This window comes from Natator depressus, chromosome 1, assembly GCF_965152275.1.
Source record: "Natator depressus isolate rNatDep1 chromosome 1, rNatDep2.hap1, whole genome shotgun sequence".
Taxonomy (NCBI): domain Eukaryota; kingdom Metazoa; phylum Chordata; order Testudines; family Cheloniidae; genus Natator; species Natator depressus.
The window spans coordinates 289921999-289945582 of NC_134234.1; the positions used below are offsets into that span (position 1 = coordinate 289921999).

General features: G+C 39.8%; 1 protein-coding gene across 1 annotated transcript in view; it reads left to right on the plus strand.

Moving 5' to 3' along the window:
- Positions 1–754: 754 nt before the first annotated feature.
- The window catches only part of LRIG3 (leucine rich repeats and immunoglobulin like domains 3), a 54344-nt gene continuing 31514 nt past the window's right edge, over positions 755–23584 (plus strand). Inside the window, exons 1-3 of the mRNA XM_074942152.1 lie at positions 755–960; positions 7489–7560; positions 7771–7845. Of these exons, the coding sequence (XP_074798253.1) occupies positions 755–960; positions 7489–7560; positions 7771–7845 (353 nt within the window). The remainder of the gene's footprint in view (positions 961–7488; positions 7561–7770; positions 7846–23584) is intronic.

Here is a 23584-nt window from a genome sequence, read left to right on the forward strand (position 1 = left end):
AGGTCCTGGAGCACAGCACTATGCCTGTTCACGCTCCTTCCCGGGACCCCTCCGCTAAGGACTGAAGGGTTGGTGTACCAGGGATTCTCCTTTGGCTGGGGGAAATCCTCAAGGGGTGACATAAGCCCCTGGAAGGGTACAGAGGGGTCTTAGCAGGGGCTAAGCATCTGGCCCCATTACCTGATCATACCCTTCCTCTGCATTATGGGGCAGGCTTTATCTTTTCGGTATCGAGGCAGGAGGGCTCTGAGTGCTAGCCAAAACAAAGGGTGGCAATGCATTTCCCCGGGGCTGGGGGGGGAGGAAGGCTGGGGTGGCCCGGATTCTTAACACGGTGTGGGGTGGGGTGGGAATGGTCGGGTTCAGGTGAAATCACACAAGTAGCGGTGACTTTGCCGGGTTTCTGTCAGTGCCTGGAGCCCCGCTACCTCCCCCGGCTGTCTTGGCAGTACCCTTCCCCCCTCGTGGATTTACTCTCTGGCTGCTGGGCCCCTTCGCGGGGCACGTCCCCCCGCTCCAGGCTTGTTGTTGTCACGTGGCCGGGGGAGGGGGCTCCGGCCGGGGGGCGGGCCGGGCTCAGCGGGAGGAGGCGGAAAGTTTGTGGAGCGGCTGGGGCTGGCGGAGACTGCAGCGGGCTGGGCGCTGTCTGCTTCTCCCAGCGGCCCCGGGGTATGAGCAGGACCTGCCGACCGCACTGAGAGCCGGCAGGTTGCGCCTGGGCGAGAGCGGGGCGGCGGCCCAGGGAGCCCCGGCCATGAGCTGCCCGCTCCGCGCTGCCCCAGCCGCCGCGCTGGGCTTGCTGCTGCTTCTGCTCGGCCGCCTGGCGGGGAGCTCGGCCGCCGGCGGCCCCGGCTCCCCCTCCTGCCCGGCTCCGTGCCGCTGCTTGGGGGACCTGCTGGTCTGCAGCCGCCTCAAGCTGAGCCGGGTGCCCGAGCGGCTCCCGCAAGGGGTGGTGCAGCTGTGAGTATCCCGCAGGGCGGCAGGGGGACCCCGGCACGGCTCCTGCGCAAGGAGGGGGCTGGGCATGGCCGGGAGGGGGGGACCCTCAGCCCGCTCCGGGCTCCGGCAGGGCGCGGCGGCGCAGCAGCCCCCGAGTCCCCCCTCGGGGACTTGTTGCTGGGCTGGATTTGGAGGGTCTGGCGCTACAGCTGCGGGGGGAGGGGAGCTGCCTCCAGCCCTTCACGTCCGTAGGGAGTGGCGTCCCCAGCGCCCCCCTCTGCAGCCCCTGCCCATCTGGGCATCGTCGGCTCAGCCGGGGCATGGGTCACCTAGGGGAGCGTCTCACCCCGTACATGTGACCTCTGTCTCCCTTACCCATCACCCCGCCGGCCTCCTCCCACGCACTTGTCCTGTCTTGGGGGGGACGGGACTCGGGACGGGGCGCATGGTCCTGATCAGAAAATTGTCCAAAGGAGAAGGGGTGCAAGGGCCTTTTGTCACTTACGAGGCGCTGAGTGTTTTTTTTAGTGAGGGAGAAAGTTTTTATAGAGGCGAATAATGCGGGGAACTGGAAGCTATTGGAAGTGACTTGTTCGTTCGTAAGTTGGGGCAGAGTCTGGTATCCTGCCAATAGGATGAAATAAAACTGATACTGAACTGCAATCTAGAAGGTTATATTGGCGGGAGGGCTGGGGAGGAAGAAAGATGCTAAGATTGAATGTCTGTTTCTGTTTTAAGTATTAAAAAAAACCCAAAAACCCTTCTCTAAGAAAACTGATGGCTGATAGGCATTGAAAATAATTGGGCCCAGAAAAGTTGCATATTGCTGTTAACATCACCAGAGTGCACCCCCCCCCCCGGGTATTTAATGAATATTCTTTACAATTACATTTTTGCAAAGCATAGTGTGTCTTTTGTAGGTAGTGTCAAATTGCCATATTCGCTAGTATCATCTTTCCTATTGATCCTTTTTTTCCCTCTAGTGGTTTTAAGAAATGTATTAAGAAGACAGCGTATATCAGTTAATTTAGCAAGACAAACTTGAAGACTGCTTAGTAGCAAATATTAAAATGTCATATTTAGAATACTTAATTTTAGTAACAAACATTTTTGAACAAATCATAAGATATTGAAATTTCCTAAAAGGAAGAAAAAACTGGTACAATCTGGAACTTTTTTATATTTGACTTCTATATTTGTCTTATTAATTTTCTATTAAATTTCAAAAACCGATGGAGATAAAGACTAACGTAAACAGGAAGGCTTTCAATTAGTTTTGACTAATTCTGTTAAATTGCCTCATCTGGAGGTCATGCTTCTTTATTCATGAAACATGGATGGCTGTATTGACAACATATGGAACTGAACATATGAATGACTTTGGGAGGTGACTGTTTCCATGGGTAGTATTGGAAAGTATCCGTGAAAGAAAAGAAACTTAAGTTATCCTTTTGGTTGATATGGTTAAGATGTTTCAATTATATACATATTCAGCAATTCATTGTGCTTCCTGTTGAATGTTAATCCTTCTGGTTCTTTTGAGTTGTCTCAGTAAGATAAAATAAATCTTTTGACAAAACTTGTTATATGTCAGAAAATTAACATTCCTTTACCTTAGTGCTGTTAACTTAACATTTAGCTTTAACATCATGACAAACTAAAACTAAGGGGAAAGCATAGAACCTTTAACTGGAATTTACTTCTAAAAGTTGTCTTAACATAAATAACCAAATGTGTTGCCTTTTGCAATTATTTTAGTGATAGACACTAAAATAAATTACAGAGGGTTTTCTGTTTAGCACAATTGGAAGTGTAAATTGTTTTTATGTAAGTTCACATTCCTTTAAAGAAGTGAGAGAAAATAAGTTCCATTTGTATAAATAAATACTGGGCCTGTTGTAAGACATCCTGCTGTGATCACTCATTGGACAGCTGTGTCATTTGGTCTTAAACTCACAGGAGTACATCTTTGTAGGTGTCACCAAACCATGTGGTTTGGCTGCTTTTGTGTAAATGTTTCTTTTGTTTGTGTGAAATGCCTTAGAAGTACCCATGTTTCTTTCTTCCTTCCCTTCCCCTTAATAAGAGAGTGCAGAAACATGTGGCATTGTCTGTTACCTCCTCCTGTTCAGTATTTGGAATTTTGACTGCTCACGGTGCAAGATAATGATTTTCAGCTTCAGGTAGTCAATAAAGTTTGAGTTAATGTGGTGATTGTTACTCCAAACTATTTACTTACTTACAAATAGTAACAGATTTTGTGTATTTTGTTGACAAATAGAAGAAAATATATATAATCTTGAAAGGCAGTAATTTAGTTGAAAAAACTGCCAAGCCTTATTGGAAAATATTGTAATATCCATTAGACCCAATTCTCAAGACCTTACTAAGGCAAGAACTCCCTTGTGGTTTGGTGGGAGTTCTTGCTTGAGTTAGAACTTCAGGACTAAGCCCATTTTGAATGTTTTCCTCTTCTCTTCTGTCTCCCTATCCCCCAGTGCCTCCAAAAAGTCTGATATAAAGTAATATCTAGCATTATGAAGTGATGGCTCGGTTCTCTCTCGTTCAAAGTTCTCACAAAATTAATTGAATGTTGTGGGTGTGCAAAAAATGCTGGATCGGAGCAGGCCTTATGACTACAGACAGTGAAATTAAGAAAATGAGCTTCATTGTTTGAAGGTTGAGTGTTTGCATTCTGTTACTGTGCTGTCAGTAGTAGCTCCATTGATCCAGAAGCTGTCTCATGAAATATAGTGTAAATAGGGAATTTTGACTAGCTTTATTGGGGATTTAGAGTAAAGTGCATCTTCCTTAGTGCCATCTTCACATAATGTAATGGAAGTCCATTGAGAACTGAAAACTGGTAAATATTTGTAGTGGCTTTGTATATAAATATCCTTAGATTTCAGTTTACTTCTAGCATATGTGCTCTGAGACTGAAAGAATGTTGCTTTGTTAGAATTAATGTTTCAGAGCCAGAATTGGGGGAGGGAAAGCAAATACTTGCCAGTGCTTTCAGTATTTTTAAATTCTATTGGAATTTTAGAATATGTCTTACCAGGTTCACCTAGGAATGCCAAAGCTGTCAATGAGACAGAAGGGAACATCTAAAAGATGATTTCAGCTAGTGTTTGCACTGCATCTTTAGTATTTACATTTTATAAATCCTCTAGCTCTTTACCAGAATTGCCAGAAAAAAATTCCTTATGGTTTTCACAGCTGTTTTTCAATATTTTCCAAACTAAAACTTTAACATAGCAAGCTGATTTATGAGTCACTTTGGATCAGTGTCTTAAAACAGCTACAGCCTGGCTTTTTGTTTTTTAGCTTTCCTGATTTCTGCTGAATTAGCAGCTCTAAAGGCCCCAGTGGGATTGATTAAGAAGCTGTTGCTGGATTTGCATTTTAAAATTGCACTTGAGGCTCAGGTTTCTGAGTTCTCTAAGGGAAGAAGATGATAATTGCAACTAAGTGTTGTAAATTAAGTTAGGGTCTAAAAATTGTATTTATATAGTGTGTGAAAATGGAGAGGTACCAGCTCTTCTGTGTTAGGCCTTCTCTTTGGTTTTTCATTACATAACTATATTAACACTTTAAAGTTGCAGTTCAGCTTTTCAGTGAAGAAGCACCATATGAAAGATTGTTAATGCAAAAGTAACTGAGTATGAATAATTTTTCTTTCAGATGTTTCATAAAATAGGTTCCTAAAGGACAGTATCAAAAAGGCTTGAAACACTGCAGCACATTATAAGTATTACTGTTCTGTTGCAGTATACATTTTTAAGTGAAGAGTGGACTAATAGTTTCTACTGTCTAGTAAGAATTTCTTACATGTAAATTTGGTGTCCATAAAGTGTCTGAATTTAGTCCCCATTATATCTTTCTTGACTCTTAGAACTCCAGTAGTAAAAGTAACCATAGGAGAGATTTTCTTTCTCCATTTATTATGGCTTTAGTGTGGAGGAGTTAGATTTGGGAGGGAGAATCAAAAGTGGAAAATATTTTGCAACCTTAGTATTTAGTTTTCAGAGTAGCAGCCGTGTTAGTCTGTATTCGCAAAAAGAAAAGGAGTACTTGTGGCACCTTAGAGACTAACCAATTTATTTGAGCATAAGCTTCCGATGATGTGAGCTGTAGCTCACGAAAGCTTATGCTCAAATAAATTCCTTAGTCTCTAAGGTGCCACAAGTACTCCTTTTCTTTTAGTATTTCGTGTTGCCCACTCCTATTCCTAAGTAGAAATAAAAAATCCCAAACAAACCCAGTCCACTTGCACTTTCTTATAAGTGGATTTTAATTCAAGGGCGGTAGTTAGATTTTGTGGGGTTTTTTAAAGTCTGTATCTTAAATTTTTACACCTAGGGCTCATGAGAAACTATAGGTTTAAATTTCACTTAAAATACATTTTCTAATTGCTGATTTTTCTAACTGTAGTTGATTCACATTCAGAAGTTCTGTCTTCACTCATAGTTCACCTGCAAGGAACAAACTTCCCCATAACATTTCTAAAAAAAGATTAACGTTGAAACTGTGGCCTTATTAAATGCTTTTTACTTTTATTGTATGTAATGTTAACAAAAAAAATTACACAAGTATGTGTGTTTGAGAGAGAAGGCTCAGAATTAACTGTTTTTTTTTTGTTTTGTTTTGGGTTTTTTTTGTCCTTTTTCAAATAGGAGATAAAAGTAAGTAAATCAGTGTGGAGTTTCTGGATGTATATATTTTAAAAAATAGATACCCACAAATTTTGCATGTGGCATCTGCAGCGTTAAAGACACAAATTTTGTTTGAAACAAAATTTAAGTTGTTACACTCACGGTTGCCTTGATAGACTCCAGATGGATGTGAGCTTGAGCTATGAGTGAAAGTGTCTGGCTCCAGTGTGGTGATCATGCACAGCAGTGGTTGTAATTGCAGGATTTTTATAGTTTAAAGACTCTGCCAATTTTTTTTACATGTTATAACTCTAGCAGAACAAATCTACTCACGTCTGTTACTGTCTGGTGGGTCCTTAGGCAAACATGTTTTAAATAAACCTTTTGCAGGGTTTTTTAGATGAAACGAAGAAACGCAGGTTTTTAGCAGTGATGTTGAAAGCTCTCTGTTGAAATAATTGCTGATTCCTAATTCTTGTCTAATGATGATGAACAGTAACATATTAGGCTCTAACAGCCATGACTTCATAGAATTTTGACTGTTTATTTGCATACTTCTCATAATCCCTACAGACAGACCAAAGCCAAATATTGAATTAAGTTTAAGGTGGTGGTGGGAGTCCTTAATAACTCTTTTAAAGTAAAATGTTTAATTTAGGTCACTTTTAAAATTTTTACTTTGTTGTAGTAGACTTCTTCAAGATTTGTTTACGAATGTAGGGGTGAAGATGTCAAATTAAATATATATGTGCAGTTTTTAAATGTAAAATAAATGGATTTTTCTCAGATCTAGGATCTGATGGATGGCTACTCTGGATTTTTAAACAGTGAAAGAATTAATCTTTCAATTTAAGTGTGACTAACCTTTATTTACAGGAGAACTCAGTCATGCTAATAAGACTAACATTTGTAGGCTTTTGAAAATGTTAGAACTGAACTGGTTTCCCATCTTCCAGATGAAGCTCCTTAGATGCTTAGTCCATTTGCTGTCTCTGGACACAGCATACACTGCTCACTCCAAGAGGACACATGTAGAACTTCACTGACATCATTTGCACTTTCTGATTAATAAACCATGCTAACCCTCTGGGGTTCTCAATCTGGCATGGAGAGAGCTGAACTTTATGGCATGAAGTTGTTTCCTTAAATACAAGTTTTTATGCTGAAGTTCTGAGCAGGCTATAGACTGGCTTTTAAACGTAGGTTGGTTTCAGGCCTATTTGTCTGTTCACAGCTGCTGATACTACATATGATCAGTATTAAATTTTCATACATGAGAATAGGGTTCCAAATCAAATGAAAACCTCAATTCTATTTTCATGCTTCCTTGCCTGTTGTATCTAGGCTTTGCAAACTGTTTTAGATTATTAGGTTTAAAACTATAAATGAAACTAACACATCCTATTCTTTTGAGCCTATATTAGAATTTAAGACTTAAGTGCAGCTCTATCTGTGAATTTCTCTTATAGTAGCCAAGAGGTTACTTTACCTACACCTTTTTTTTTTTTTTTTTTTTGGTACGACATGGTTTCCTTGACAATGTGTATATATGAAGCTTCCCATAGATATTAAGACTCTCTTTTGTGCTGTTGTCTTTTTAAAAAACAAAAGGGATTGTTCAGTCACAAAACACCACATATAAACTAAAGACCTTTCTTTCCAGTTATTAGCAGTGGTCAAAGCATTTAAAATCACCTTCCTTGTTTTCACAAAACAATACTTGAGTGAGTTTCTATTGTAATTTTATTGATAGCAAAACTATAATGTAGATTTTTTTAATGTATTTAGAGACTATTTAGATTGCAGATTCAGTCTAAACATGTATTATGAGAGCTAGTAAAAATATACCTGATATTTCAAAAGTGACATCTGATTTATTTTTGTAATCTCATAGGGACTTAAGTCACAACAGATTATCTTCAATCAAGGCCAGTTCCTTGAGTCACCTTCATAGTCTTCGAGAAATGTAAGTGATTTGGTTTTTTGGGGGTATAAAAATGTTTTTTCTGTAGGATGGCTGTCTGAGAGACAAAGGTGTGTGCTCTTATAGTGATGTGCTGCAATAAGTGAGTTTATAATTAGCTTTGAATTTTATGGGGTATTTAGCCATTTAAAATATATAGCATATGCACTCCTTGTTTATATTGCAACAGACTTCCTTTTTTGATCTTGACAGAAAATTGAACAACAATGAACTGGAGACCATACCTAATCTGGGACCAGTCTCTGCAAATATTACTCTTCTGTCCTTGTAAGTAGATTTTGATGGCACTCTTTCTAACTGTAAAGATGAAAAAAAAATAGTGGAAATGTGCATTGATGTTAAAGTTAAAAAAAATTGGAAGTTTATCAGATTGTGGCTGGGCAGTTGCTTATGTGATGTTGCATCAGGTTATTTAAAAATGTGTGTATGTACACACACGCAAAATTAAACTTAATCTAGTAGTGTTTCTGATGCTTCCCTAAGATATAGACAGACTGTATTATTATTAATTTGTATTGTGGCAGTGCCTGCAGGCCCCAACCATAATCAGGACTCTATTGTGCTAGGCACTGTACAAACACTAGTAACTGCTATGCAAAAATTTGTATAGTGCAGGCCTTCAAAACAAAAGTTTGTGTATTTTGGTTGAAATTTTGCCCTCTTTGAAGTCAGTGGCAAAACTCCCATTGACTTCAGTGGAGTATGGTGGAATAGGGATTTCACCCCTTAATTTTAGGACACATATATGATATGTAGACTAGTATTCACAATAAATCATGTGCCAGTAACTTTACTACAACTTGTTTGGTCTATCTCGTGTGTGTGTGTGAGAGAGAGAGAGAATTATTTCCTGTTATTGCAGATGTTACACAAGCTTTTGTTTGGTTTAGTTTGCATGCAATATGTTTATAATGAATCATCATATTACTAAAAGTATGTCACCTGTGATCAAAGGCAGAATTTGTACATTCAGGAAAAGTGGATATCAAGTTAAAACGAAAGGGACTCAAAACAGAGATGACCTGATTTTCATTTTAATGGGAAACTTGTGTAATGCTTATGCAACCATGAGGCTTTTGATCAGCTTTCATAAAATGTGTGTGTATGAGGATACTTAAAATAGTAATGTCTAACTACATTTTAATTATTTTTTTCATAAACTGTCAAATACTTAAATACTAAAACGTGGGTTTTCAGCTGTGGGGTTTACCAGCAGGATTTTTTCATGTTGAAGCTAGTATTATTTAGCCCTATTCTTAATACAAATTGCAAGCTGCCTTGCAGAAGAGGCCTCTGAAGAGTTAAAACAATATAGTAAATTTTGGGAAGCTGTTCAATTAATTAAATTGATCACTATTCAATTGCTTACATCTGGTGATTTATAGGGGGTTTGTTTTTACTCTGATCCTAGGTCAGCTAAGTCAGCTGGTGCAGCCGCTGTGTCTGCACTGCTCTGTTTGAATAAGAATTAGGTGACATTTGATACTGATGTGGTTTTTCTACAGATCAGAATCAGAAAAGAATGAAAGAAAAAGCAGATGGTGTCTGACAAATAACTACTGAATTTAAACACCCTATCTACTTTCATATTACATTAGTGTTAACACTTTTTTTATAGTGACACATCATTCTATAATTTAATCATTGTGGTGAGTCTCAAATATACATTTAACTATTAAGTGTCATTTTTTTTAAAGGTCTGTTTACCATGAGATTAGAAACCTTTGCATAATAAAGCATTAGAAATCTTCCCTGTCTTGTTTTGAAATGTATGCAAAGTTGAGCGTTTGTCCTAAAGCATCCTCAACCTCTTTCCATGGAAATTAAACTCTAGTTCAGAGGAACCTAAAATTATCCTTCTGCAGCTGTGAAAAGAAATTTTTGATAAAATGAATTAATCCAGCCACTGCTGGATATTTGTCCCACACCCATGGATCACTAGCTTAGTTTAGTTTACCCAGCTGGCCAAACATGGAGAAATCTTTATTAGATTTGATTTGTGCACTGTGTTCTGATTTTTTTTTTTTTTTTAAAAGTACCTTTTAAGTGTTCAACTGCCATGTACTGAAGGTATTGCTTGGGAGCTGGCTGGTTGCCATTCTGCTTTGAAGCCCATGCCATGCCTATGTATGATGTCAGGAAACTCCTGAGTATGCTCAGTGGAGCCCAATTAAAGTAACTAATGTTTACCATATACCTCATGACCACTGTGGAGAATCATTGGAATTAGAAATGGAAGAGACCTATGAAGCCATCTAGTGCATTCCACTATCAGTGTAAGACTAATTCTTAGAGCATATTATGTAGTGCTCAGGGGGCATGGGTAGTCAGAACAGAAAGCTAGAGAATGGTATTTCATGGTTCAGGGGAAAAAACTCTCTTGCCCCCAAGGGTTTTCACCCAAAAGACACCTCACAAGCTAGGGATTGTTAATGGCACAGAGGTCACAACTTCATTAAATAAACTAGTATGTAAATAAACAGAGGAATGAACATACTCTTTGCAGCAGTGGATGGCTGTAGGTGGTTGGTAGTTCTGTACAAGAATGTGCAATATATCATTGTCACACATCAACACATATATCAGTCTAATGGCATAATTTTTGTCAGGGATAAAGAAACAGACTTTTTTTCTGATCCTAAATTTAGTTTGCAGTGCTGTCAGTTTAAAATTTTTTTTTGTAAACTGAGCTAATTTGACGTATATAAGTCAGTGGAAGGGAACAATATTCAGCAATATGATGCAACTTTCTCAGAGATGGTTTTCAGAGGGTGACTGCTTGAAGCAAACTTCTGATGAACTCTGTAGGAGCTTAGCTTTCATGGAAAAAGGAGATTGTGAAATCTTCCCAATGCAAGCAACTATTGTGTTCCTGAGTCTCGGTTCTTCTCAATAGCAGAAAAAAGGGCGTGTGAATTTACCTTAATGGGAGTTATCCTTCTGATTTGATTACATTTCTCCCAAGATGCGCACAAAAGCTAGCTATCTTGTTCAACAAGTCTTTTAAGAATGCTGCGTAGGGTGCCCTGATATGCTTTTCTTTCCTTGCCAGACTCTAGTGGCCCAGGATCTCTCTTCCAAGCAGTGAAAACTTCTCCTCCCTAGCAGCTGTTAGTACAGTTCTGAAGCTTTAAAATTCTACAGAGTGAATTCCACAGAGGGTATGTCTATATGTACAGTGCTGCAGTGGCGCAGCTGTACGGATACAGCTGCGCTGCTGCGGCGCATCTGGAGAAGATGCTCTATGCTTCGCCTAAAAAAACCCACCTCTGTGAGCGGCAGAAGCTATGTCAGTGGGAGAAGCTCTCCCACTGACTTAGCGCGGTGCACACAAGTGCTTATGTTGGTGTAACCATGTTACTCAGGGGGCGGAATATTCATATCCCTGAGTGACATAAGTTTTGCTGACATAGCCTGAGTAACAGATGCTCCCTAACCTGCAGGGCACATACAGTTGTAAGGGCTCGATAGGCAATGTAAGGCTTGACTTAACTAACACTGACTCAAGTAACTGCTGAAGAATATACTGAAAATGTGTAGTAAATGCCCTTGTGTGGTATAACAGGACATTACTTGGCATACTGTGATGTTCCTTGAGAAGTCCCTGAGGGGACCTTTTATCAGCAGTAGCACCCCTTTAACCCAAATGTTTCAGGTTTGGTTTTTGAAAAAATGACCATGGTTTAAACCAAAAATGGAACTGACTTCTTTGACCTACTGTTGGTTGTTTCTGACTCTTCAAATTGCACATACAATATAATTTATTTTTCTGCAGGAGAAAAATGAGCTCTGCATCAATTCAGTCCCTAGTTTCCTGCACATTTGGGTAATCCAAAACTAACACCTACTGCTAGTCACTAGAATTTAATTATTAAATATGTAATGTTAACTCAATACAATGTAAACATTTTTGGGTATACTGGATTTAACAACTAAATTACCACAAATATTTACACTGGCTATACATGGTAATATAGCCTCATTTATCTATCCCTAGAACTAAAATATTTTAGATATTTCCTTATTTGCATTCCTCAAATGCTTGTAAAGCCAGTTACAACTAACATAGCACTGTTTTTAAAACTTGTGATAGAATCATAGAATATCAGGGTTGGAAGGGACCTCAGGAGGTCATCTAGTCCAACCCCCTGCTCAAAGCAGGACCAATCCCCAATCAAATCATCCCAGCCAGGGCTTTGTCAAGCCTGACCTTAAAAACTTCTAAGGAAGGAGATTCTACCACCTCCCTAGGTAACGCATTCCAGTGTTTCACCACCCTCCTAGTGAAAAAGTTTTTCTTAATATCCAACCTAAACCTCCCCCACTGCAACTTGAGACCATTACTCCTTGTTCTGTCCTCTTCTACCACTGAGAATAGTCTAGAACCATCCTCTCTGGAACCACCTCTCAGGTAGTTGAAAGCAGCTATCAAATCCCCCCTCATTCTTCTCTTCTGCAGAGTAAACAATCCCAATTCCCTCAGCCTCTCCTCATAAGTCATGTGTTCCAGACCCCTAATAATTTTTGTTGCCCTTCGCTGGACTCTCTCCAAATTATCCACATCCTTCTTGTAGTGTGGGGCCCAAAACTGGACACAGTACTCCAGATGAGGCCTCACCAATGTTGAATAGAGGGGAACGATCACGTCCCTCGATCTGCTCGCTATGCCCCTACTTATACATCCCAAAATGCCATTGGCCTTCTTGGCAACAAGGGCACACTGCTGACTCATATCCAGCTTCTCGTCCACTGTAACCCCTAGGTCCTTTTCCGCAGAACTGCTGCCTAGCCATTCGGTCCCTAGTCTGTAGCTGATAGTTTCATGTTACAAAATTTTGAAATTCTGGGGGAAAAAAGCAAGTTATATTTTAATTATTGTTGGCTGTTGATCACTTTATATACTATTTTGTCAAGCTTAGAAGTGAATGCTAAGTGCCCCAACAGTTAGGGACATCACTGAATAAAATTTAAACAAGTTTTTGTTCTGAATCGCCTAAATACTGTCCTGCTGGTTCTTGCTCTGCGTGGCAGCCTGAAGTGGACTAAACTGGTGGTGTCATATTAATCAGTCTGTTTAGTGAGGGAGAAGGGACCTGGTAAATGTCTTTTAGGGCTTGTTTTCATTGCAACATTTACTTGAGTAATAACTCAAGTGATGTAGATAACTTGAGTTCTGTCCACATACAAAAACCCTTAACATGAGTGTGGTGATGCTTTTAACTTGTATTGGTTGACCTGAGTGGGTGTGTAGGTTAAAACTAAAGGGAACACAATTTGCCAGCTAACACAACCACTCTGTTGTGTGGACACAGGCTAGCAACACTCAAGTCCTCCAATGTCTTCCCACAATTCCCCTTCCCCCCTGTGCCCAGAAAGGCAGATACGTTTTCCCACAGTTCACTGGGAAAGAATTCATAGAATAGCTCAGCTTACTGCAGTAAGGATGGGCAGCCAGCAATCTATTTTTTCTCAGTGTGACTGAGGTAGGTTAACTGGAGAGAAGTAATATGAGCGTCGATAACTTGAGCTAACTCTGTAATAACTATGTAGCCAGAGTCTTGCATGATTTTGCAACATTACTTTTTAATTCTCAATTCTGTACCTAATGGGGTGTGAAACTTTGAAATTAAAAACTGCAAAAACATAGAGGTAATCAGTTTTTAAAAAGTCACTTGGCCACTGTCCTTCATAGCGTGGCTCCTTGCTCTAGAAGAGCCTTATGGTTCATAATGATTGCTTAGGTTGGTATAACTTTTATCCCAAGGGATGACAAACTACTTAAGATGTAGCTAAGAAGCTACTTCTGGGGTGACATATGATGTTTCAGTGCATAACAACTTTATAAAGCAGTTCAGGAAAGGAAGGAAAGTATACCATATCCAACACAACGGACCCTATATAGTAGGGAAACTCCAGGCATGTAGGATATAATTTGGCCTCAGCAGCATGCTATAATAATTTCCATGTGTTTGAAAAAAGTATAATGTGATATTTAATTACCACAAGTGGTTAGGGACCTTTATCTTTATATATTAATATTGTCTGAAAAATTAACTTTCATTGGTTTCAGTATTCCCTCATAAGGAAGAGGGCCATCTGTGAAATTTGCAAACACTTCTGCAACTCCTATGTTTTCTTTGAAGATATCAAAAATATTGACCAAACTGGAGTCTACTTTATTCATATAAAATGCAGCCTATGGCATTACACGTGTGACGTCACCAGCAAAGGGCATCCTTCAGTACCTCAGAAAATGAAAGGCAGATATCAGTGGCTTTGAAGACTCTGAAAGACCTTTATTGTGTTGGGTATTTTTTTGCCCTAAACCTGTTATACGTAAACTTGCAAATGGACTTCGAGCTTCAAAAAAAAATCAACATCAGAATTATACTCTAAGACCCAAAATGTGAAGGGTCTTTCAGGGACTTACAAGCCATTGATATATTGTATAAAGGCTATCGTCTCTCACAATAAGGAAACCACACATTCTGAGATGTGTATTGTATATAGCTTGAAAGACTCCAATTAGAATATCTTAAAATAATGAAGTCTGAAATCTTAGTGAAATTCTTTTAGTAAGCTTAGATTTATTTATTTGTACAGAGCAGATGGGAAAATTCTTGAAACCACCATTGTAAATCACTGACCTGTACCGAACAAAAGTTAAGCTTGGCTAAAGCTAGACTGGAAAATTAAAAGTTCTGACAAAATGTGAAATAATTTGTAGACTTTTCTATGTCTTTAATGTCTCCATAGCATTGGCAGGAATGAGAAAATATTTGATTCAAGTGGAATAATATAGAACTTGTGAAAAGTGCATAATGACAACTCTAGGGAGAGTGAAATTTTTTGTTATATCCATAGGATAGGTTCGTCATGGACTGGATCAGCGATGCAATCTGTCAGACTAGTATGTTAAAAACATTCTTTGTGTTCTGGGCAGGCTACCTTTTAGGAGGAGGTTCAAACAATTAAATACCATGGCCATTCAATTCTGAGCTTTGTGGTGGCCCAATAGGGTGTCAGTATTGATAGAAGTTCTTGTGATGTAGCTACTTGTTTTTACTAGGCACTAGACTGGAACAACATGGTCATTTTTCTGAAGGTTATCAGACAGCCTGCAGACTGCAATTACTTTGAATGCATTACCCAGTGTTTGAAAGATTGTGCTCCACAGATTGCCTCAATTACCAGTGTGCTTGACAATGTTCAGTATTAAAACAGGTTTCAGAGTAACAGCCGTGTTAGTCTGTATTCGCAAAAAGAAAAAGAGTACTTGTGGCACCTTGGAGACTAACAAATTTATTTGAGCATAAGCTTTCGTGAGCTACAGCTCACTTCATCGGATGCATTCAGTGGAAAATACAGTGGGGAGATTTATATACATAGAGAACATGAAACAATGGGTGTTCACTCTCATTATGGTATGGATGGTATCACTTAAGGTGAGCTATTAACAGCAGGAGAGCGGGGGGGAAAAAACTTTTTGTAGTGATAATCAAGGTGGGCCATTTCCAGCAGTTGACAAGAACGTCTGAGGAACAGTTAGGGGTGCAGGGGGGAATAAACATGGGGAAATAGTTTTACTTTGTGTAATGACCCATCCACTCCCAGTCTCTTTATTCAAGCCTAAGTTAATTGTATCCAGTTTGTGAATTAATTCCAATTCAGCAGTCTCTCGTTGGAGTCTGTTTTTGAAGGTTTTTTGTTGAAGAATTGCTACTTTTAGGTCTAATCGAGTGACCAAAGAGATTGAAGTGTTCTCCGACTGGTTTTTGAATGTTATAATTCTTGACGTCTGATTTGTGTCCATTTATTCTTTTATGTAGAGACAGTCCAGTTTGACCAATGTACATGGCAGAGGGGCATTGCTGGCACATGATGGCATATATCACATTGGTAGATGCGCAGGTGAACGAGCCTCTGCTAGTGTGGCTGATGTGATTAGGCCCTATGATGATGTCCCCTGAATAGATATGTGGCAAGGGGCTTTGTTGCAAGAATTGTAATTGTAAGAATGCTTGATGGAGATCTTGTAGGTGTTTGTCTCTGTCTGAGGGGTTGGAGCAAATGTGGTTGTATTGTAGAGCTTGGCTGTAGACAATGGATCGTGTGGTGTGGTCTGGATGAAAGCTGGAGGCATGTAGGTAGGAATAGCGGTCAATAGGTTTCCGATATAGGGTGGTGATGATGTGACCATCGCTTATTAGCACCATAGTGTCCAGGAAGTGGATCTCTTGTGTGGACTGGTCCAGGCTGAGGTTGATGGTGGGATGGAAATTGTTGAAATCATGATGGAATTCCTTAAGGCTTCTTTTCCATGGGTCCAGATGATGAAGATGTCATCAATGTAGTGCAAGTAGAGTAGGGGCATTAGGGGACGAGAGCTGAGGAAGCGTTGTTCTAAGTCAGCCATAAAAATGTTGGCATACTGTGGGGCCATGCGGGTACCCATAGCGGTGCTGCTGATTTGAAGGTATACATTGTCCCCAAAATGTGAAATAGTTATGGGTGAGGACAAGCATTCTTACAACTACACAACCCACCTGCTAAGTGAAGAAACAGATTGACAGAGCCAGAAGTCACCTGCTACAGGACAGGCCCAACAAAGAAAATAACAGAACCCACTAGCCATCACCTTCAGCCCCCAACTAAAACCTCTCCAACGCATCATCAAGGATCTACAATCTATCCTGAAGGACGACCCATCACTCTCACAGATCTTGGGAGACAGGCCAGTCCTTACAGACAGCCCCCCAACCTGAAGCAAATACTCACCAGAAACCACACACCACACAACAGAACCACTAAACCAGGAACCTATTCTTGCAACAAAGCCCGTTGCTAACTGTGTCCACATATCTATTCAAGGGACACCATCACAGGGCCTAATCACATCAGCCACACTATCAGAGGCGTGTTCACCTCCGCATCTACCAATGTAATATATGCCATCATGTGCCAGCAATGCCACTCTGCCATGTACATTGGACAAACTGGACAGTCTCTACGTAAAAGAATAAATGGACACAAATCAGACGTCAAGAATTATAACATTCAAAAACCAGTCGGAGAACACTTCAATCTCTTTGGTCACTCGATTACAGACCTAAAAGAGGCAATTCTTCAACAAAAAAAACTTCAAAAACAGACTCCAATGAGAGACTGCTGAATTGGAATTAATTTGCAAACTGGATCCAATTAACTTAGGCTTGAATAGAGACTGGGAGTGGATGGGTCATTACAGAAAGTAAAACTATTTCTCCATGTTTATTCCCCACCCCCCACTGTTTCTCAGATGTTCTTGTCAACGGCCCACCTTGATTATCACTACAAAAGGTGTCCGTCCCCGCTCCCCCCGCTCTCCTGCTGTTAATAGCTCACCTTAAGTGATACCATCCATACCATAATGAGAGTGAACACCCATTGTTTCATGTTCTCTATGTATATAAATCTCCCCACTGTATTTTCCACTGAATGCATCCGATGAAGTGAGCTGTAGCTCACAAAAGCTTATGCTCAAATAAATTTGTTAGTCTCCAAGGTGCCACAAGTACTCCTAGTATTAAAACAAAATCCTTTGCATTCCAGATAGTATTATTAAAATGAGAGGTTTAGATCAGTTTACCGAATATACTGAAATTGAATTTAAATACAAACATTTTATTTTTATGCGTATTATGTACTTTTGGGAAAATAACTTTTGCTAATTTGTACGACTGTGTGCATGTTATTATTTTTAGTCCCAACCAACAGTGATCACAGAGAGAGATAGAAGGTTTAAGTTTAAAGTTGGTTGACAAAACTTTCTTGGCCCAGATCAAGTCGAAAGTTGTACTTTCTTGTCAGCTGCTCTAAAATTCTTCTAATTATTAATCTTTTGTGTTTAATAGGGCAATTGTTAGTAATGGTGATGTTACCCTAAAAGCTAAAATCAATTGCTCTGTTGGAAAAATGTAAAAATGATTCTATTTTGGTTGCAATCAAAAATTTTGCAGCACTCAATGATTTTTTTACAAATACGGTCTGTTGCTCAGCTTTATAAATATATATTCAGAGAGAGAGAAATCCTAGAAAGCTGTGATGAATCAAAATAATGAGTTCTATAAATGTGTTTTTTCTCTCATTGCTTATCCAGCCTGTGTACTTTCAGGGCATCTTTAGGTTTCAGTCTTTATCAGGCTCGGTGAGTGACTTTTTGTGAAATTTAAAAATAAGTTGCCATCAGCATGGAAACTAGGCTTTGACTAGGAGGAGCCAAGGTTGATCTTTGTGCATGTTAGACATTTTTCTGCTATCTTGCCTCATAGCTAAAGACAGAATCAATGGCAATCACCAGTCTCATCAGTGGGCAGGGTACTCCAGTCGTTTTTGGATTACACATTCAGATGACAAGGGAACCAGTTACAACATGATTGTTTCTTGTGATGTTTAAAGCAATTGCTCCACTATATGATGTAGATAGGACCTAACTGTTTTGGCAATCTGAATTTTGCCACATTCTTTGGTATTTTAAATATGTCAGTGGACAAAAGTATAACAAAGTTATATGGGGGTTTTAGAGTGCTTGGGGCCTCTGATGCTACTAACCTAGCCATCTAACCTAAAAAGGTATTTATCCTCTAGCGAGCCTTTTAACTCTTAAAAATGGAGAAAAAAAGCTGTTTCTTACCTGTAAGAAGTTTTTTGTTTAAATCGGTTAACCAAGTTGCCTGATGTATAGCTAAAAGTGCATACGTTGATCAGTGTTAGTCGGTTTAATTCTTCCGGCTAAAATGAATTTTTAAGGGCCAGGTCCCATTACTGGGAAGAATGAAAAATGGCTTCTCTAGAGGATTACTGGATGGTTTACTAGCTAGCTATTCTCATCCTTGCTTCCATGTTAAAAATCATAAGGCAATCAACAATCAAAAGTTCACATAATTTCAAGGTATTTGTGTTACTGATTGACCTAGATGGAATACCTGAACAATGTCCTTCAGATGTTAGAACTTGCAATGTCTCATCCAGGTCCTGATTCACTGAAACACAGCATACTTAAGCACATGCCTAACTTTAAATGCCTGGGTAGTCCCCCTAATTTCAGTGAGATTTCTCATGTGCTTAAAGTAAATCGTGTGCTTAAGTGCTTTGCTGAACTGTGTCTCTAATCCAAGTAACCTCCGATATATTTTTGAAGATGATCTTATACTACTACTCTATGTCCATTTCATAAATAGAGATGAAAATGTGAGTTAAATATTTTGTTTTGAGACAATGGCCATTATGCTCCAAGATCTTATTCTCAAATTAAATTAAGGAAACATACAAAATAGTTTGTCCACCTCCACACTTGCTCAAAGGTAGTGTAATGGGCAATGTATAGGGGCAAAGTTTGAATCAGGGTGGTAATTTGATGCATCTTTGGCTATGTCTTAATGAGGGAATCTTAACAAATGCCTAAAGCAGGAGGACAAAATCATCAAAGATGATTGTCTGGAGGGGATAGGTGTCAGGGAGATCAGGGCAACAAACTGGCAGGAACCCAGCTCTTTGCCATCTTGCAGTAGCAAAGGCATGGATGGAAGCAGCATCATTTCACATTCCAAAGGTTATCTGTACAAGTATGAGTTCTAGAAATGACTTCTTAAAATAAAATCTTAAATTCTGTAGAAATTGGTGTCTTAAACCTCCTCTGTTTGCTAGATAATGGCATTGTCTCAAAGCCAGAATGCCGGATGAAAGAAGAGGATTAGGATACATAGGCTTTCTGGAAGAGCTTTGTTTTGAAGACGGTAGAGCCATGTCAGACTGGGTTTCGGGCATGGCGTGACTTGGAGAAAATCCCAAGAATGACAGTGGTGGTGAAATGTGAGTGATATGGGAAAGGTTGTGAGCAAAGAGGTAGACAGGAGCTAGATTTTGCAGTCACTTAAATTCAATGTGGCGAACAAGGGAAAAGAAATAAAAAGATTTGAAGAGGAACTGGGCGTGATCAGAGTGGCAAACAAGGAAGATAAACTTTTTTGTGGCAGCAACTTGGATAGATTGAATGGCAGGAGAAGGAAAACGCGTCTGGAAGATGACAACTTGTAGCTGAGGTATAAAATAAACAGAGCCAAAACAAAGGCTTTTGCAAAGATAACAGAGAATATCAAATAGATTTCTGAGATATTATAGAGGAAAAACTGTCAGGATTTAGTGAGTGTTTGTGTTGGAGGACAAAGTGAATATAAAAATTAGAATGAGGCTGCAGGTGTAAGGAATGGGGAGGATATTAATTTCAGTGGTGATAAAAAGGGAGGAAAGGTGATGAATTCATTTGCTGCCATGTTAAATTTTACTTGATGGTGGGGTATCTAGGAAGAAGTGTCAGATGAGCCCAAATGGAGCAGGGCAAGGTCGGGGTGAGATGGTAGATGTGGTCATCCAGGAATAAGGCATTAAAAGGAGAAGTGAAGATACAGTCCTAACAAACCTTGATAGGGAATGAGAAGAGGAGGAGCCCCAAGACACACTAAAGGAGCAGGTGGAGATGAGGTGGACATAGAACCAGGAAAGCACACTGTCTGAAGCCCAAAGAGAGGATAGTTTGTGAAAGGGAGCAATCTACTGTGTGGGGAAATGAAGAGCTGTTGCTACTTAGTGCTAAGTCAGTGGTGACTGACAAAAGCAGGTTCAGTGGAGTGGGGAAAGGGTGGCACCAGACTATAGTTTAGCAAGGGAAAAGTTAAAATTGTAGTAAAGCATTGCTTTCTCTGATAGGGTGAAAATATAGGGGGTTGTTTTGTTTTCCCCTCATCCTTTATTCTTTGGCCACTTTTCCTGGTATGTGTCATTTCATAGCTCCTTTCCCTTCCTCCCCTCATCCATGCCTGGCTTGGGCATCAGTAAACCTTTCCCTTCCAGAAATTCATGGCCACTCACATGACATACAATCCTCTCTGCCCCTTCCTTCCTAAGAAGGAGCCAGGGTCATTCAATGGACTAGCCTGAGAAAGGAGAGGACTTAGTGTTAATTTTGTACTTTTGTGCCTAGATACCACAAATATAGGCATAATAAAAATGCATAGAGCCAGGGCTGCTGTGAAGTCTGATCTGAAAGCCTGTCAAGAACATCACAGAATGTGAAGTTGGAAGAGATTCTCACAAGGGAAGCAGCAATGTGGCTCAAGGAGTGTGAAGTGAACTGTGTGTGAACCAGACAGCAGACCTGTAGACTTATCAGCTGACTTGAAGGGAGCCAGAATGCTGTCCTGGCTCTGCTTTGGCAGGTGCTTCTCTGGGATATGAGTCTCTCTTCAGGATATAAACATAATATTTTAATGACTGAAGAGAGAATGTTTCACCTATAAATGTCTCAGGCTGCAGTGAGGTGCACAGTTGTGAGAAAGGTGCACAGTCCCATTTATGGCAGTAGGGTGTTAACTTTCAAACATGACAGTTTAAATGACATCGTTAATTACACTACTGATAATTTTAGCAGAAACATCCTAGCTAATGTGCTTATTAAGTTGAATCCTATAACAGTGGAAAAGACATAGATCATTCTCTTTCTCTCCTGTGGCCACTGGAGAATTGTTTGCCACAGTAAACACTGCAGTAATTTTGTGCAGTTCTATTTGCCACAAAATACCAGGCTCCAGTCACTTAACTTGGGAGTTTATTGCACAGAAATTGTCCTGCTTTTTTTTTCCAGCTTAAATTTTTCTTTTTTTATTGTCCTCCCATTATTCCCTGTCATATCATGGGCCCCAGATCTCATAGCATAGTGGGAGCCATCACTCGGAGACTTGGAGGAAGAAACCAACCATGGAACAGGGTAACAACCAAAATGAAAGAAGCAGGCACCAGTGAAGGTGGAGAGGAGAAGAGGCTGGGGGAACCAAGAGGGGAGATTGTGTGACTAGATTTTTTTTTTTAACCACTTTTTCTCCCACTGCCTGCCTCCCCTCCTCATCTTCCACACTTCTCAATAGGATCATGAAGTAAGGCCTGACTAGGAGTGTAGCAAAAGATAAGGACCAAGAACAGGATCTAGGGAGAACTTTACTGATGGAACGGGGAACAGTAATGTGTTGCATATTGGAACATTGGACAGAGTTCAGCACAAGGGTGAAAAAGAGGACACCAATTCTCTCCCTGTTGTAGTAAATGTCAGCCTCCATGCAGTAGGAGTCTGTAGCCTAGATAAGAGTTCAAAATTCCACAGGTGTTTCTTTAATATATGGCATACAGGTTGAAAATATTTATCAGTAGGTATTTAGACATACAGTCTTTGGGATAAAAAGTAGTGGTTTCCTTCAACACATTTGGGATATATCCACACAGCAGTTAAGAGGTGTGATTCCCAGTGCAGGTAGACAGATTCACACTAGCTTAGTGTGAGCTAGCTTGCTAAAAATAGCAGTGTGGACATTGCAGCATTGGAGATGACTCAGGCTAGCTGCCCAGGCTTGGAAATGGTGTCAGGTGGGCTTGGACTTGGGCTTCTAGCTGCCACTGACTCAACACCCACAGTGCTATTTTTAGCACACTAGCTCAAGTCTATCTACCTGCCCTAGGAAACACAACTCCCAGCTACACTGTAAATATATCCTTTAAATACTTTTTGTAATGGCGTTACAAGACAGATATGGAAGTTGCTGTCCCATTTTTTTATTTCCCCCAGAGGCAAGGAAACTGTACAAGTCAATATGTTGAATATGCTGTAGCTGCTGTTTTGTATGGGATGTCCCCTGACTTCATGATTGATTGGGTTGCTATAAACTTCGTGGACATTAGTGGTGTAGTGAAAGTCATGAATGCTGAGAGGATAAATGTGCATTTTTTTTTATAATCCTAACCTAAAACTAATTCATTGCACGTTCTAAACTGTTACTAATGTTAATATTTTGAGCACTGGTCTACACACAAACTTGTATGGATCTAACTAAATCCAGTTTGAATTCTCACCTTTTGTTGTTTTTTGTGCAAGCCTGTGTGTGTGCACTTAAATAACAAAAGATATGCGTTCAAACATCAATGCTACTTATTTTGGTGTGTTTGCGAGTAGATTAGCCCCTGGCATCTTTGCCTCTTCTTCAGCCACCACAAGAAAAGTCTGTGGCACAGGGAAGTTATACTATGTTTACAGTACATCATTCTACATAAATAAGTTTGAATCTGATTGGTTCAGGTATACATTTGTGGGAACTTGATGTTCTGGTTCTGCTGTTACCAGAAACACTCTAGTTACTGTGGTCTTCTGTTGAGGATCTGTAAGTGAAGCCAGGGCAGTGTATGTACAACTGACTTTGTCTAAGCACAGTAACATGGCACTTTGCAGTGGACTGCTGGGAAGCAATCTTTTGCACAAAAGATGTCAAACTTGTACTTTTAGTACTTCATTATGTCAAGGTATAGGATATTGTTTGGTTCTCCTCTGAGATGTTAGCTAGGCTTGTGTTTTCAAAAATGTTCTTTGTGACTAATGTCAAAAATAACTTGAAGGATAGGAGTCTGGTATAATGTACTATTTTTAATTTGCTACAAGGATTATAAAGAGTAAATCAGTGCTGGAAGCCTACTGAACCATTCTAATTTGGATAGTCAGTGTCTTTCCGCCACCCCATATCTTTATTTTAGAAGTTTTAACAGATAAATATCAGAGACAATACAGTAATCCTTACAACAGTGAGACATTATACAGTAGTATAATCATTGGATCTCTATTTAACAGATGTTGCCGTGTTACAGAATGAGCAACTTTACACTACCCGTTACATGTCTTCTCTAGTGATTTTTTTTTTTATTTAAATTGAGTGAAATCTCTGATTACATACACATTTCACACACCAGGCATGCCTATAAAATGTCAATATTAAAAAAAGGTGGGCAGGTGTAAAGGGGTTCTTTTGCAGGTGAATATACCTAAGTCCTTTGTCTTGGTACGTAATTGACACATCATTTTTTCCATAAAGAATGCCTCCCATTTATTTATTTATTTATTTATTTATTTTTTGGAACCATTGCTCTAGAGTTGGAC